At 39.6% G+C, this 16,587-nt stretch overlaps 1 protein-coding gene across 2 annotated transcripts in view; it reads right to left on the minus strand.

Moving 5' to 3' along the window:
- LOC121425702 (kinetochore-associated protein 1-like) overlaps positions 1 to 16,587 on the minus strand; it is a 103,673-nt gene that overhangs the window by 45,039 nt on the left and 42,047 nt on the right. For both annotated transcript variants that reach the window (XM_041621872.1, XM_041621871.1), the window contains exons 26-34: positions 12,620 to 12,745; positions 11,477 to 11,611; positions 10,847 to 10,969; positions 10,282 to 10,346; positions 4,013 to 4,114; positions 2,906 to 3,081; positions 2,511 to 2,608; positions 1,714 to 1,918; positions 96 to 292 (exon numbers count right to left, since the gene is read on the minus strand). In XM_041621872.1, coding sequence (XP_041477806.1) covers positions 96 to 292; positions 1,714 to 1,918; positions 2,511 to 2,608; positions 2,906 to 3,081; positions 4,013 to 4,114; positions 10,282 to 10,346; positions 10,847 to 10,969; positions 11,477 to 11,611; positions 12,620 to 12,745 — 1,227 coding nt within the window. The remainder of the gene's footprint in view (positions 1 to 95; positions 293 to 1,713; positions 1,919 to 2,510; positions 2,609 to 2,905; positions 3,082 to 4,012; positions 4,115 to 10,281; positions 10,347 to 10,846; positions 10,970 to 11,476; positions 11,612 to 12,619; positions 12,746 to 16,587) is intronic.

The raw sequence follows: 16,587 nt of genomic DNA on the forward strand, positions 1-16,587 counted from the left end.
GTGTACTAATCAGTACCATCAATCAATCAATCACTTATAAGCTGAGACATCATAACAGCATCATATTTGCAGTGTTGTCCTCCATTTGCACCCACCTCATCTTGTAGTGGTTGGTTACTGCTGTTCACTGAGAGATGGACAAGAGATGTGGCAAGGAGTTCCATCACATAATGGAAAGCCAGGCAGCACTGGTTATGCTCCTTCAGTTGTTGGCACAGGTACTTGGTAGAACTTGCTACCTGACCGATGTGACCAGACTGGACAGCGCCTTCAATATCACCCTTCTGTTGATCTACAGAACCAGGAAAGAATACAATAAACCATTCAATATTATACACTGCCTGTGAATTATAGGTGGAATATTTTTATGACACATATAGGGATTGCACTTGAATGTTGTTTTGAACACACCATTATCCAGCGTTCCTTTTGTGTATGTGTATTCTTACTCTAATACACAATTGAACTCATACTCGGTCTCGATCTCAATAACTAGGCATGTCTGCTTGGCTTGGAGTTACATTCACAACTAACTTTATTCTCTATACTAAACTACAATATATAATTCACTGTACATAGTTACATAATATTCTGAGGAAGGCAAAGTGATAAGGAAAGTATAAACAGATGGAGTTGAACAAGGGGTTGTTCATGGTGGGGGTAATACAGCATGGTCATTATTTACACAAATGGTCTGGGGTGGAAACATGATGATAGTGAGCTTATGAACCGAGATTGAAACAGAAGTTGAGATAATGAGGCATGAATTAATATCATGATAAAATGACAGAATGAAAGAATGGTTTGATGAAGAATGAAATGTGTTGTATAAACACAAATGTTCCCAAAAGAACAAATATTGGAGATGTACCCCAGATTGACAATGGATGTCCAAACTAGAAATATAGAATGTCAAACAGTAGACCATGGCCCTGTTGCATACAGGTTACTATTATGATAACTTTGCCATCCAATGGTAACTACCATGGCAACGATGATCACCACCCAATCAGAATCAAGGATTCCATGGAAGTTACCATTGGCTAACTGTTTACGATAGAATACGTTATCAAATACTTGTTCAAACCTATAAATCTCTGTCAAGCACACTTCCTTCTTACATTTCTTCACTATTTCAGCAACACAGAACTACATACTCTCTTCGTTCTGCAGATGCTCCTTCCTATGTCATTCCAAAATCCAGAAAACAGGCCAGTTTTTCAACGCCTTTCAATCTCTTGCCCTCGTCATGGGAACAAAATCCTTCCATCTCTTCGAAACCTCTCTTCTCTTGACCTCTTCAAAAACATCTCAAAAAACACACTTATATAACCATAAACCTTAACTTGTCTTATGCCATCAACAGCGCTTTGTATCCTCTGGAAAAAGCGCTATATAAATCCATTTATTATTATTATCATTAAAGTATGAGCCCAGAAGAGTGTTTCATCAACATTTATTTTCTGACAAGATGTCAGGTGACAATTTCCTAGATGTTGATTGACTTAGAAGCACAATTCCTACAGTAACTGTTGGATAAAAAATACTGTGTCAGATAAGACATCTGACAAAGACTTTCTTGAAATGCTCAAATGCGCAAACTCTCAGCGAGGTCTCGGTTTCGTGCCATTCGAGAAGCAGGCTTCTTGAATGGCAAAAGAAAAAACCAGAGGCTTCATTATACAATATTCAAAAGGAGTAAGGTAGACTAACCTTGAACAAAGAGAGGTGATCCAGATACTCTAGCCTGCTGGTACGGCAGAGCATCTCTTGGTCTGACGGTAGGTTGACAAGACAAAGCAAACTCGGCTGCCACAGGAATGATATCCTGAGATGAAAGAACCAACGAATCCTCCTTGAAGAACGTTTCCAATGTGTACTCCTCATAGGGGTCTTTCTTGGTCTCTGCAGCCCCAATCTGAAATACAATCAATGGATAAATATGTGAAAGTCATCAGACTTTGAGTCACAGGTCTTTCAGGATTGGGCAATTTTTGACTTATGAGGATGGGATCTGATCTTGGATGAGGTGTCTATGCAACTGCGCCACATGGTGCCACGCACTTTCAACATTAACTAAAAGCCTGTACGAAGTGAAAGAGACATATAAATAAATATTTTTCATTTTTCTATTTGAAATGAGGTAATAGAGCAAATTTATGCAACAATAAAACAATTTGTTATTAATATACATTTCACTTTAGACTTTATTGTGTGCTTCTATCATCCTTCCTCCACTTTCCATAGGTTTTTAATATGAAAAAGGAGAAAATCAAAAGTTTCTTTATTATTTTATTTTCCATTTCAATTATTATCAAGCAGACAAAATTAAATGGAACATAATCACTATTTCTGTTCATGGGCCTGGTTTCTTTTTTTAATTCTAGGCACGATCCTTAAATGATTTACCACCTCATTTTATTTTCCGTAAGTAATATATATCAACCAAGTCTCTTTATCATGTGGTGTTTTTGGAACACTATCAAATAACTCTTTATGCAAATAATTACCTGTACTGATATACCATAGTCTCCACTTTCACACTGGTCACATAAGTCCTTCAAGGAACGGATCTTGGTACTAAGATCAAAGCAGTCGGCAAGTAATTCTTCAACAGAAAGTATGAAATAATCTTTTATTAGGCTTTGAGAAGAAAAATGTGTTAATTATTAAATTGTATGATTCACATAGAATTAGCAGAGAGGTCACCCAATCTAGTAGATAAAGGAGTGATGAAAGAATGACACTCTTTGTAATATTCAGCCCATGTAAAGCTACTGCCCCCCCCCAAAAAAAAGGAAAAGGAACAACAACAACAGAGAAACTAGATCATATTTTAACAGCTTTCACTTTACTCCCAACAATGTTGATTTACATCCACCGCTAAATAAATCAGAATCTGTACCTGGGTTACAATACGCAGTTGCTACTTGGGCGAGGTTCAAGAGCTGTTTGAAGAGATCACCAGCTGATGAGCCAGTCATGATGTCATGCCCACTGGCAAGCTGAAAGCAGACAGCATGGGAGACTTGATAGAGAGTGTAGGCCACCTCAGGGGAACAATAAGGATCACACAGATCACTGTAGGAGGGTGCAAGGAGATTAGCAAGAGGAGTAAATGAAAATGACTTGATAGAGAGTACATGTATATGCCATCACAGGGGAACAATAAGGATCACACAGATCACTGTAGGAGGGTGCAAGGAGATTAGCGAGAGGAGTAAATGAAAATGACTTGATAGAGAGTACATGTATATGCCACCTCAGGGGAACAATAAGGATCACACAGATCACTGTAGGAGGGTGCAAGGAGATTAGCGAGAGGAGTAAATGAAAATGACTTGATAGAGAGTACATGTATATGCCACCTCAGGGGAACAATAAGGATCACACAGATCACTGTAGGAGGGTGCAAGGAGATTAGCGAGAGGAGTAAATGAAAATGACTTGATAGAGAGTACATGTATATGCCACCTCAGGGGAACAATAAGGATCAAACAGATCACTGTAGGAGGGTGCAAGGAGATTAGCAAGGTAAAGCTAGCAGAAAAATACTGAAAACTTTTCAAAAAGTTTTAATTTAATCTTCTCTTTCTTTAATTGATGTGACTGGCAATCAGTCATATTTGACAATTGTCTCAATTGTTCTGATCACATCATAAAGGTTATTACTTCGAACATAATTCTATGCATTTTTCTTTGTTTTAAAGTGAAAAAGGAATAATTAAATAATGATATATTTTGTCAGTTACATTAATTCTCTTTGCCAAATTGACTTAAAACATCTCCCCTAAAACAAGATACGATCTTGCCAGAGAGTAAATGTACAGTGCGCAAATGAAAATATTTTGGCCATACCTTGGTCATTTGTGCATAGACGAGAGAGGGCTAGTGTACCTCAAAATGCACCATATTTTTGGACCCACCCCCCCCAAAAAAAACCCCTGATCTTGTACTATTGTAGGTGAAAGATCTTAGTAGAACGGTTGTATGAGAAACATGGCCTTCTCACCTGCATATGCTAATAGCTGTGTTGATTTCTCCTGTGTGAGCAGCTTTCAGAGCAATCTCACCTCTCAACTCGTTGGTTGAAACACCAAGGATTTCACCAAGTCTAGGAGAGAAATGTGTCAAAATTGATTAGAAATGCACTTCTCCCCAAAATATAATAAGGCAGGATCAGCACTCTATATGAGCTTCCTAAAGAAAGACGTACATGTGTAGATTAGTTTCTTCCAAAAAAGAATGGGTTCTTTCTTTGAATTTCATTGACTGGAAAGAACTGTCTGTATGGTATCTGTCAGATACAACAGGGGGTGTTTCACAAAGATTTAAGTATGACTTAGGTCGCACTTAAATGTTGACGTGTACATTATAAGCAACGCGCAATCTTATTGATCAATACGCAGTAGTGCGCGTCCTCTTGGCATGATCTGACCAATGCTGTCATGCCTTTTATACTGAGCGCAACAAGACATTTAAGTGTGACTCTAAGTCATATTTGAATCTTTGTGAAACACCCCCAAGGACTTGCAGGAGAAAACGTTCCACAAGTCCTTTATGCTAGGTTCACACCAACGGCGCTTTGATGGCGCTTTAAAGCGGCGTGCAAAGCGGCGGCAAAGCGTAACAAAGCTTAATTAAAGCGTAAAGACCGTAATAGAGCATGAGAAAGCTTTGAGCAATTTGGTACATTCGGCAAGAGCGCCAAATTTTTTTAAACTGTTTAAAAATTTTAGGCGATCTGTCACGGATTGCTTAAAGCGGGAAGAGCGTATTAAAGCTTATCAAAGCGTCACAAAGCTTAACAAAGTCGTAGGAAAGCTTAACAGAGTTTAAGAGAGCTTGGTTCAAAGCGGTGACCCCATTTTGGACGCTCTTTCACCACTTGACACGCTTTGTTAAGATGTCTTAAGATTTGATAAGATCTGGCATCAAGACTTGACACGCTTTCCCACGCTTTCATCAAGGATTGACACGATTTTCCACGCTTTCATCAAGGATTGACACGCTTTGTCAGGCTCTGTCACGCTTTGTTACGAATGGCTAGCTCTCTCACGCTCTCACACGACACACACGCTCTGTCACCATCCCTATTAATACCGACGGGACTCGAGTTCTTATAATTTCAATTGTCCGAGTGAAAGAAGTTCTAAATCTGGTGAACTTTAAATCTACTATAAAGTAAAATATGGGACCCAAGAGAGGTCGAGACACAACCAAGAAGAACCAGAGAAGAGGACGCAGAGACCATGTCGTTGAGATTCAGAGGGCTAGATCTCCAACTCCACCGCAGCCAGAAGAAGACATACTGGTGCCAGAGCAGCCACAGCCTGTCATAGAGTCTGGGGAAGATCAGTCTGTCATAGAGTCAGGGGAAGATCTCCCAGAAATCCCATCAGTTTCAGCAGCCCGCAAAAGGCGTAAGAATAAGCCTTATTATTATGCCCAGCTGAAAGAGGCTCAGAAAGAAGAGTTGATTGATTGGTTAAAACAGAACCCGTGCATCTACTCCAAGAGGCTGTTTGAGTACAAAGACGCACCCCAAAAGGAGAAGCTGTGGGAAGACAAAGCCAAAGCGATGGGTTTGGAGGTGGCAGCCCTAAAAACCTTCTACAAATCAAACAGAACCCAAATGAGCCGCCTGAAGAAGAGTGTTGGGAAGTCTGGTGATGGTACAGATGTTTTAGAGGACCTGTCTGCTACTGATCGATGGATCTGGGAAAACTTCTCATTTCTAAAGGATCACATCGAGACAGTTGAGCGCAGAAACGTCGTCAGCATCCATGGCACAACTGAGAGGGATGCAGGCAGGACAGCACCAACATCCACGTCTACTGGGTCAGCAGCCGCAGTACCACCTACAGCAGCCTCCAACATCCAGTCAAACTTTGGGTCAGAGTCACAGTCTACAGACCCCTCCTCTCGAAGACATTACAAAGAGAGTGCTGACCTCAAACAAACTCTGATGGAGTACATTTCTGGTTCCAAGAAAGTGGGTTCCTCCCCCTTTGCCAGACATATAGACGAGGGACTCGCTGAGCTTCCCAGCGACATCAGACGCACGACACAGATAAAGTTGATGACTGTTCTTCATGAGGGGCAGAAACAGGCTGAAGAGCGCCAGGAGATGCAGCAGCAGGTGCCTAGTACACTGCAGCATACCTTCCGACAGCAGCAGCAACAGGTCGCCCCCTTCCAGCCAAACCCTCCGCCGTACCTTCCCAGCTCCACCAGTAGGCATGACCCCTCCAGATTGATGTCACAGAATCACCAATGGCAGCCTCCACCATCCCAGTGGCCAACCCAGATGACAGGACAACAGACCAGTCTCTGGCGCTCCCAAGACCCTCAGTTCATGAGTTCACAGTTCCCTGCCATGTACTCACAACGGTCGTTGAGATCCCCCGTTCTCATGGACCTGGACACGGGAACAACACGCCCCGTCTCACCCATACCAAGATCATCCACTCCCTTCACTGATACCAGCTCTCAAGGGCATGGTGCTGCTGCTACTGCCGCTGCTGACAAGACTACCGACTCCCTGAATCTGACTGACATTGTAAACAGTGCCATAACCGCTGCAGGTATCTCCACCAGGCCACCATCTCCTCTGAGAACTCCTCCAGGACCGGAAGATGACACCACCAAGAAGTGAATTCAGTAGCATTTTTGAATTGACACGGGAGATTTTTCAATTTTATATGCTGTATTAACTTTTGATAGTTTGATGTTATAATATTTGTCTGTACATTGTATTATGTACATGATGTATGATAAGACAAAGAAGGGTTTTTGTTTGTTACAACGTTTTGGAAAAATTAATAATGTTTGCTTTGAAAGTTGTAAATATGTTATATCAAGTTGGATATATAATTATAATGATTTGGAAACAGTGATTATAATGTTTGCTTTGAAACGTTTAAATGTATCATATTAAAGGTTTGAAACGACTAAATATGTACAATTCAGTGAAATACTTGTTGCAATAGTTTTACCAAAGAAAAAATAAAGCAATGACCGATTATCGAAAGTTGCTGGTAAAAGTTTTCTTTATTATATTGTTAACTTGTACTGCCGAAAATTTGAACATGAAATTATTATTATTTCGGAAGTTACCCACTCATCAGACCCGACAAAAACAGAATGTCGCAATTCAATACGTTTGCCGATATGTTTATGTAATGCAAATTAAAGCACGATCTTTTCTTATTAAAACTTTTCTAAAACAAATTAAGCTATATGCCTACATGTTAAAATAACAATACATGTCATTGAAAACTATTCAATTTAATTATTTTCAAATCAAATTTGTTGCAAAAGCCATTGAAACATACGTAACCATGATTTCAAGTCTTCCTTTAAATAATAAAAATAAAACAAAACAAATAAAAACACAGTGTCCTACAAAAAAAAACACCTGCACACTTCCGGTCCGGAATGCACAACAATAACGATATCATTGGAAAGAGTAGCATTTTAAAAGTAAATGACCAAAACATCACGAAATATGATTTTGTAGTTTTTATTTTATTACACTTTTTGCGAAGGGATGCAAGCAATGAAATCATGTACTTTTGAGAAATTTCCCATAGGCCCTACAGCTAAGGATTCGTTCAGCCTGATTTTTACCGCTTACAGACCTTTCCAAGAAGTATTATAACACAAAAACCACTAAACGTTATTTTGGTATTATTGGATCATTTACTTAATGAAGAGTTGGTCTCTTCAATGAATAAAAAATAATAATAAAAAAAAACGACCGGAAGTGTACCGGAAATTTTTTATGGGACACCCTGTATAAAACACAATAAGGTAGAAAAGGCAATAGAGTAAAACAATAAAAAGAAAAACTCTGTTGAAAACATTGAGTTTTCCACCAAGCTCTTCCCTTTTATTTTTTTATTATATTTATGTTTTTAATTTTGTAATGTCTTATGCTCTATTTCCTTAGTTTTATTTTCTCTGTTAAAATAATGGTTATTCATCTCACATATAAAATTGATTTTCTTACTATTTTTTTGATTTGTAGGAAAATCAATTTGTAATAATTTGTAATAATCAATTAAAAAAGGCGTATTTTCAAGATATCTTATCGCACATAATTATATTAATTTCAAATTATGCAACTTGATTCCTTTAAATTTTCACTCCTGATTCACAATAGTAGTATTATCTAATTTTTCTGTATTTTTATTTTTACAAGCAGATGAAATACATAACACCAATAACATCTTCACAAGAACACATGATACAAAACTTATTTCAAACTTATATTAAAAATAAACAAAGTGTGCATATGGGAAAATGTTCTTATTTCCATAAACAAAAGTCTTTATCTTCATCATCTGCTTCTGACGATATCTGAGCCATTCCTTTCTTAACTCAATCAGGAAGTACCACCCCAGCCATTCTTTGTTGCCAGTCAACAGCACCCACTGGAGAGACGAAGTATTCTCTGAGATGATCTCTCTGATGTCTTGCATCCACAGTGGCGAGGTTACCCCTTGCAGGTGGTTGCGGAACATCTTCCCAGTGAGGTCCATCTCTCCAGCCCCCTGGTGCGAAGTTGTGCTCTTCATCTTCGTGGTCCACCGCATTGGCTGCCAGTGCCACCCTCTTCCTCAGCAGGTTGTGGAGCACCACAGCAGTCTCTACCAAATCTCTGACGTTATCTACCTTCTGTTCCAGTGTTCCCAATAGGCACCGGAACCTGTTGGCCATGATGCCAAAGGCATTCTCCACCACTCTTCTTCCCCTTGAGATCCTGTAGTTGCAGATCCTCTGTTCATCTGTCATTCCTCTTCTACTGTATGGCTTCATCATGTAGCTCTTCAGGGCAAAAGCATCGTCACCCAGGATGAAGTAGGGAATATCAGGCTGATTTTCTCCAGGAAGAGGGCATGGTGGTGGGAGTCCTATGGACCCATCTTCTAGGCATTCGAAGAGCTCAGAGTCTGCGAATATCTGGGAGTCAGACATGTGTCCTTTACCTCCCAGCTCAATCCAGATGAACTTGTAGTCTGCATCTACCAATGCCAGTAGTGGTATAGAGAAGAACCCCTTGTAGTTGTGGTAAAGACTGCCTGTGTTTGCTGGCTTCTTAATGGCTATGTGCTTTCCATCCAAGGCACCAATTGCATGGGGGATATTCCATCTCTGTTCAAACTGCTGGGCAAGGGTGCTCCATGCTTCAGGGGTGGTAGGTATGTTGAAGACCTCATCTTTATACGCCTCTACAATGGCCCTGCACACTCCTGGAATCAGCTCTGATATGGTTGAGATGCCACATCTAAAACCATATGCCAGTGATCTGTAGTTGTCCCCAGTGGCCAGATGTCTCAAGGTGATTGCCAGTTTGAGGCCAGCTGACAAAGGGTGCCTGTAGTTAGTCTTTTGCTTCTGGATGACTGGTGCCACTCTCGCAAGGATCTCATCGAACACTTCAGGGGTCACTCTAGTGAAGTTTGTGAAGGCAACAGGGTCCTCTAACCTCAGCTGTGTGTCCAAGAGGATAGTGTACTGGCCATACTGCTGTCTTCGTTCTTCAGTGAGCCATGGCCTGGTCCAGCAGCACCTGATGAATTGTCTTCTCCCTCCTGCTGGTAGTTCATTCTTCTCTTGTCTTTGCTGTTCTTCCTCTCTCTCCTCTGCCTCGAGGGCTAGGATGTAGTTGTATAGCAGGGAGACAAAGGTCATGTCTACATCATAAGATGGTTCATACTCTGATACATATTGAACTTCCATATCTTGTTCTTCTCGAAAATTTTTTTGCAGTGATTTCGTGTATCTGCTGCATCTTTATATATACTCTGGATCAGAGGCGGGTTGCAATCAGATCTCAAATTTTGTCATTGCGTAACAGTGCTTAACAGAGCCTATCAATGCACAAGTGAGCTTGATAATCGTATCAGAGCATTATTTAAAGCGTGAAAGGCGCATCAAAGCTTATCAAAGAGTAATAAAGCATATCAAAGCGTGATTTAAAGCGTAATAAATCTTGATCAATCGGCATCAAAGCGTGAGAAGCCGTAGCGATTCGGGAAATAATTTGTCGACCAAAGCGGGAACGAACTTCGTTTCAGAGCGTATCAGAGCTTATCAGAGCATATTATATCTGATGAGATCGTGAGATTTTTTTTAAATTAAAAAAAAATGACGCCGAATTGATCGCCGATTTAAAGCGCGGCATTCGCCGTTGGTGTGAACTTAGCATTAGTGAATCAATCCCAATTTTTTTTTTACTGCCAACGGAATCAATTCATCCTTTTAAGAACTCACCTCAAAACTCTGACAAAGTTTCCTGCTTTGAGATCCCTATACTTCCTCTCGACAGCTCCACAATTCTTGCAAAAAAATAAAAATTAAATAACCATGAATAGAGAACTCAAACATGAACATTTCCCACATATTGATAATAATCACATACACAGTTTAAATATTATAGGTTCTCTCATGCTTAAAAAATATTTTATATTAAAAAAATCATAACAGAGCTGCCAACCTGAAAAGGAACATTTCAGTATTTTGGAAGCTGTAAATCAGTATTTCGGTGAGGAAATCAGTATTTTGAGAAATATCATAGGACCACACATACAACTGAAACTTTAGAAATCAGTATTTTAAATGAAACTATGATCAGTATTCTTTTCACTTTTCAGTAGTAAATACTGAAAATCAGTACTACTTGGCAGCTCTGTGATAAACACACTGACATCTTCTCCACAAAAGTTTTTTATTTCTGCAATGATCCACTCTTTACAACACAAAGAAATAATTCACGGATGTTAGTAACTTATTTTTATTTCATATTGGTTGAAACAAAAGAAAGCTAATCCTGTCTAACCTCTTTCTTTCGGATCCCTGTTTGAATCTCCTTGTAGTGATCAACGATAGCTTTCTTGAGGAGTTGAAGTCTGAAAGCGTCATCACGATAGCTACTCAATGGAACAAGAAGGTTGTATTCCAACTGGAAAAGTGCAGTGGGATTCATTTCCAATTAATCATTTCTTATAAATTGACAAGGTATCATCAAACAGTTTTGTGAAGATATAAACAAAAGGCTTGGGATATATAATTACTAGGTTGGAATACCATAATTAAACTGTGTTTGCATTGTTACTTAGTTCAACAGCATATTTTTTTCACTGAAGTCTTATAAGAAAATGTAGATTTGTGAGATAAATTAGGTTAAAAAATATCACAATAACAAAATAAAAACAAAAATCTAAAACATTAAATTTTTCAATCGAAATGTCAGACAAATCTGTCAATAGTATGGTATCACTGTAATCATTTGGTAACTTTGTACAGATTGGATAACGGCAAGTTAATCTTTTTTAACAAGTAACAAAAAAAAACCAAGCCATTCATAGCCTACATTAAAGCATCCTATATTTTTAGGAAATATTACAGTATAAGATAAGGGGTGAAAAGAAATAGACCCAATATTTTGACAACTTTCTTGATATGTTACCTGAAGATAGAGAATACTTTGAAGTTCTTCTTGTCTAAGAAGCTCCTGTGCTGGATCCCCATTGAGCTGAGAGTAGAGATCCGTCTGTAGGAGTCTAATGGCAGCTTGTCCTACCAAAACTCGACAGTCTTTTGCCTGAAAAAAAAAGATATACACAGTAACAAAATAGTCATTCTCTCTGGTCTTAAAATAGACCAGGGGCCTGTTGCAGAAAGAGTTGCGTTTAAACGCAAGTCAAAAAATCAATCGCAAGTCAAAAATGCATGCTGTTGATTGGTTGAAAATCGAGTTGTGCATGATTTTTAGAGTTGCAATTGATTGCAACTCCTTCTGCAACAGGCCCCAGTACCAGTACCGAAGTGATGACATCACAACAAACTTGTTTTTTGCATTCACAGCGCTTTTGATAACATATTTTGGTAGTGCATGATGAAAAATCCCCAATACCAAAATTTTGTGAGAAACGGTCTATGGGGGCCCCGAGACATGACCTCATGAAGACATTGACTTCATAGGGCTAATTATTTATTCATTGGGCCACATCTTGGGGTTTGATGACCGATTCTCAACAAATTTGGGTTGTGTTTTTTTTTTCATGATCTGCCGAAAAAAGGTACAGAAAACATTGAAATGCAAAATAAAAACACAACATCAGCGCTTTGGTATTCCATACAAAACACTAATTTCATATCAATTAAGACAAAGATAATCTACAGCAGCTCATTATAATAACTTTACTTGTATCATTTTAATAAGATTTGACCTCTTCACGTACTGGAACTGGATTAGTCATGATGATCTGAAATCGGCACATGATCCCATTTTTTTTTGTCTATTGCTAAAAGCTTAAGGTAAAATTAGAAGTGCACCTAGGATAGGTTATTTTCTAGAAAGATGGCTCAACAATCATTCACATAACCATTATTCTTGCACCGTTTAGCTTGTTTGCATAATGGCCTACTTGCTATTACTTTAATTTCAATAAAATCATCTGTTCATCACTGAAGGTGTTGAAAGGGTGGTCCATGCTGCTTTCAGATCACAACAGGATCTCAGTCAAACACATCAATGTTGATATTTGATTGTTTTTCTTATTGAAATGATATAGCTTATTTGTTTGTTTGATTATAAAAGAATATTCACCTGTTCATCACAGAAGGTGCCGGCAGGGTTGTCCAGGACGATCTTAGCCCATGATAGGATCCTAGAAAGACACCTCAAGGCTTCTTGGTGTGGCAGTTCAGACAGCAAAGAAAGACATTTTTCAACCTAGCATAATACAAAAAAAATTAGTGTGAACATCACTGTATCAACTTTTGTTTGACTGTCCTGAATACGTACAGTCAACCTGCCCGAAACGTTGAGTCTTCTTTCCTACTCTACAGCTCCATTCACCAACTCAAGCCAGCCTTCTCTCTTCTACTCGAGCCTCTCTCACCTCTTCAACCAAACCAGCCTCCTCAAGCCTTCTACTCAAGCCTCACACCCTGCCTACTACTCAGCTTTTCACTCCTTCTGGTTTACAGTCTTTTAAGAACTACGCTCATTCTGAAAACTTCTCAACCTCCACTTTCTGGCCTTTCCATTTCACTTCTATCTGTATCCGATATCATCTTGGTCCTTCCAGTACTTAACACATGGTGCACTGTAAACCACTTCTGCGACTACAGTTTGTATTTAGACTTGAATTTGTTAACTAGAGAAAGCTAAGATTATTGCATAGCTCTCTTTTCTTTCAGTTTGCTAGTCCTACCCCTCCACAATTTCTGTTTCTAGTCATTGCTGCACATGAAAACAAAACCAGATTAATACACAAGGGTACATGAACTCAAATCTCAAAAATTAGTTTAAATGGGTAGCATAATTAATCATTTTGTATTATGTTTCTCATAATACATATTAAATTATGAAAAATTTGCTCTAATTTTGCAGCTATTGTGGGTAAACAAAATAACACAAAATTTGACAGCTTGACAGGGGAACACCAAGGGTGAATATAACATGTAAGACTACAGCAGACTGATAGGCCCGAATTCACTTTAGGTGGTTTTGAAAACCCACGGTTGAGTCCATGCTTTATGCAGATTTCCTGTATAAATTACGCTTAATTTAGCGCGTATCTGGCGCGTGTATAAAAATTCCAACTCTGATGCGCGCTTTTGTCACAGTGCATCAAATTGACGCCTGTTACCATGGTTAGATATGCTATTTTATTCATGAGTACACTGTTTTTATTCATGAGTCCACTCTTCTAACAGTGGACTCATGAATAAAATTGCCTATCTAACCATGGTAACAGGCATCAATTTGGCGCACTGTGGAAAAGCGCGCATAAGAATTGGACATTTTTTATTCACACGCCAGATGCACACTAAATTAGGTGTAATTTATACAGGAAATCTGCATAAACCATGGACTCAACCGTGGGTTTTCAAAACCACCTTCCTGAATTCGGGCCTTATTGTGTGTTAAACATTGACCATAATTCACATCTAAATTTGTGGATTCTTGATGGAAAGATTCATGACAAGGATGAATGTGAAGAAAATGATACCAAGTACAAAACCAACACAATGAAATGACAGGATCACAAAAAAATATTACAAGCCCTATCACATACCTGGTACACAAAATACATAAAGAGATCAAGAAATGGAGATAAAAAAAAGCCACATACATGAGGTATCTCTCATCAAGTTTACCCAAGCCCAATGAGTGATCTATTATAATTACATAACACATACATATTTTATTCTTACAGAAATAAATAAAATAAATGAAAACAAAATTCAATGTAGGAGACATCCCTCATTCAGCCTACCCAAGCCCAATGAGTGACCCACATCCGTTACAATGTAGGAGGGACGCCTCATTCAGCCTACCCAATCCCAATGAGTGATCCACATCAATGTAGGAGGGACCCCTCATTCAGCCTACCCAAGCCCAATGAGTGATCCACATCCATTACAATGTAGGAAACATCCCTCATTCAGCCTACCCAAGCCCAATGAGTGATCCACATCCATTACAATGTAGGAAACATCCCTCATTCAGCCTACCCAAGCCCAATGAATGATTCACATCCATTACAATGTAGGAGACATCCCTCATTCAGCCTACCCAAGCCCAATGAGTGATTCACATCCATTACAATGTAGGAGACATCCCTCATTCAGCCTACCCAAGCCCAATGAGTCATCCACATCCATTAAATGTAGGAGGGACCCCTTATTCAGCCTACCCAAGCCCAATGAGTGATCCACATCCATTACAATGTAGGAAACATCCCTCATTCAGCCTACCCAAACCCAATGAGTGATCCACATCCATTACAATGTAGGAGACATCCCTCATTCAGCCTACCCAAGCCCAATGAGTGATTCACATCCATTACAATGTAGGAAACATCCCTCATTCAGCCTACCCAAGCCCAATGAGTGATCCACATCCATTACAATGTAGGAAACATCCCTCATTCAGCCTACCCAATCCCAATGAGTGATCCACATCCATTACGATGTAGGAGGGACCCCTTATTCAGCCTACCCAAGCCCAATGTGTGATCCACATCCATTACAATGTAGGAGGGACCCCTCATTCAGCCTACCCAAGCCCAATGAGTGATCCACATCCATTACAATGTAGGAGGGACCCCTCATTCAGCCTACCCAAGCCCAATGAGTGATCCACATCCATTACAAAGTAGGAAACATCCCTCATTCAGCCTACCCAAGCCCAATGTGTGATCCACATCCATTACAATGTAGGAGACATCCCTCATTCAGCCTACCCAAGCCCAATGAGTGATCCACATCCATTACAATGTAGGAGACATCCCTCATTCAGCCTACCCAAGCCCAATGAGTGATCCACATCCATTACAATGTAGGAGGGACCCCTTATTCAGCCTACCCAAGCCCAATGAGTGATCCACATCCATTACAATGTAGGAGGGACCCCTTATTCAGCCTACCCAAGCCCAATGAGTGATCCACATCCATTACAATGTAGGAGGGACCCCTTATTCAGCCTACCCAAGCCCAATGAGTGATCCACATCCATTACAATGTAGGAAACACCCCTCATTCAGCCCACCCAAGCCCAATGAGTGATCCACATCCATTACAATGTAGGAGGGACCCCTTATTCAGCCTACCCAAGCCCAATGAGTGATCCACATCCATTACAATGTAGGAGGGACCCCTCATTCAGCCTACCCAAGCCCAATGAGTGATCCACATCCATTACAATGTAGGAAACATCCCTCATTCAGCCTACCCAAGCCCAATGAGTGATCCACATCCATACAATGTAGGACGGACCCCTAATTCAGCCCACCCAAACCAAGTAAGTGATCCACATCCATTACACTGTGAAAGGCATCTCTCATCAAGCCTCAACAAACCCAAGGAGTGATCCTCATCTATTACAATGTAGTGATTTATAATAATTTATTGATGAGATAATTTGCTGTATCTATCTGTTATCCCAATTCATTTCTTTGTGTTCAAATATAGTACTCAAACTTTTACACCAAGTAACCTCATATGTCAGCTTCCTGTCCATGCGATAAACATGAATCAACCATCCTTCCTCTAACAAGGTGCCAAAGACGAGCTAGGACAATGTTGCTTTACAGGGAGAGGGGTCCGAGGGGGAAGGGACATCGATAGATATATCCAATTATCTTGTATAAGGAGGATTAGATATATCTACTTGATGTTAATGGAAAAAAATCATATTTGATTATAAAATCAAATATGATTTTTTTCCATTAACATCAAGTAGATATATCTAATCCTCCTTAAGGACGATTGTCCTGACTTAGTGTTTACGCAATTGACTAAAAAACATTCAAGCGCATACACCAAAGAAACAATCTAGTCTTTTTTAACAGATTACAAGGGAGAGAAGGAGTCAGAGGTGGTTGACTGATTCTTGGTTAAAAGAAACCAAGAGAATGTGCCAAAGCCGCAAAAAGCACGTGCGTCATGACCAGGCAAGAGGCATAGACCATACGGAATGTTTTCTCTAGACCTGAAATGGTTTAATGGTCAAGTTATACGAAATACATACAGAGGCCCAAGAAGTTGTTTCTCTTGTGCTCATTG

This window comes from Lytechinus variegatus, chromosome 12 (assembly GCF_018143015.1).
Source record: "Lytechinus variegatus isolate NC3 chromosome 12, Lvar_3.0, whole genome shotgun sequence".
Taxonomy (NCBI): Eukaryota; Metazoa; Echinodermata; class Echinoidea; order Temnopleuroida; family Toxopneustidae; genus Lytechinus; species Lytechinus variegatus.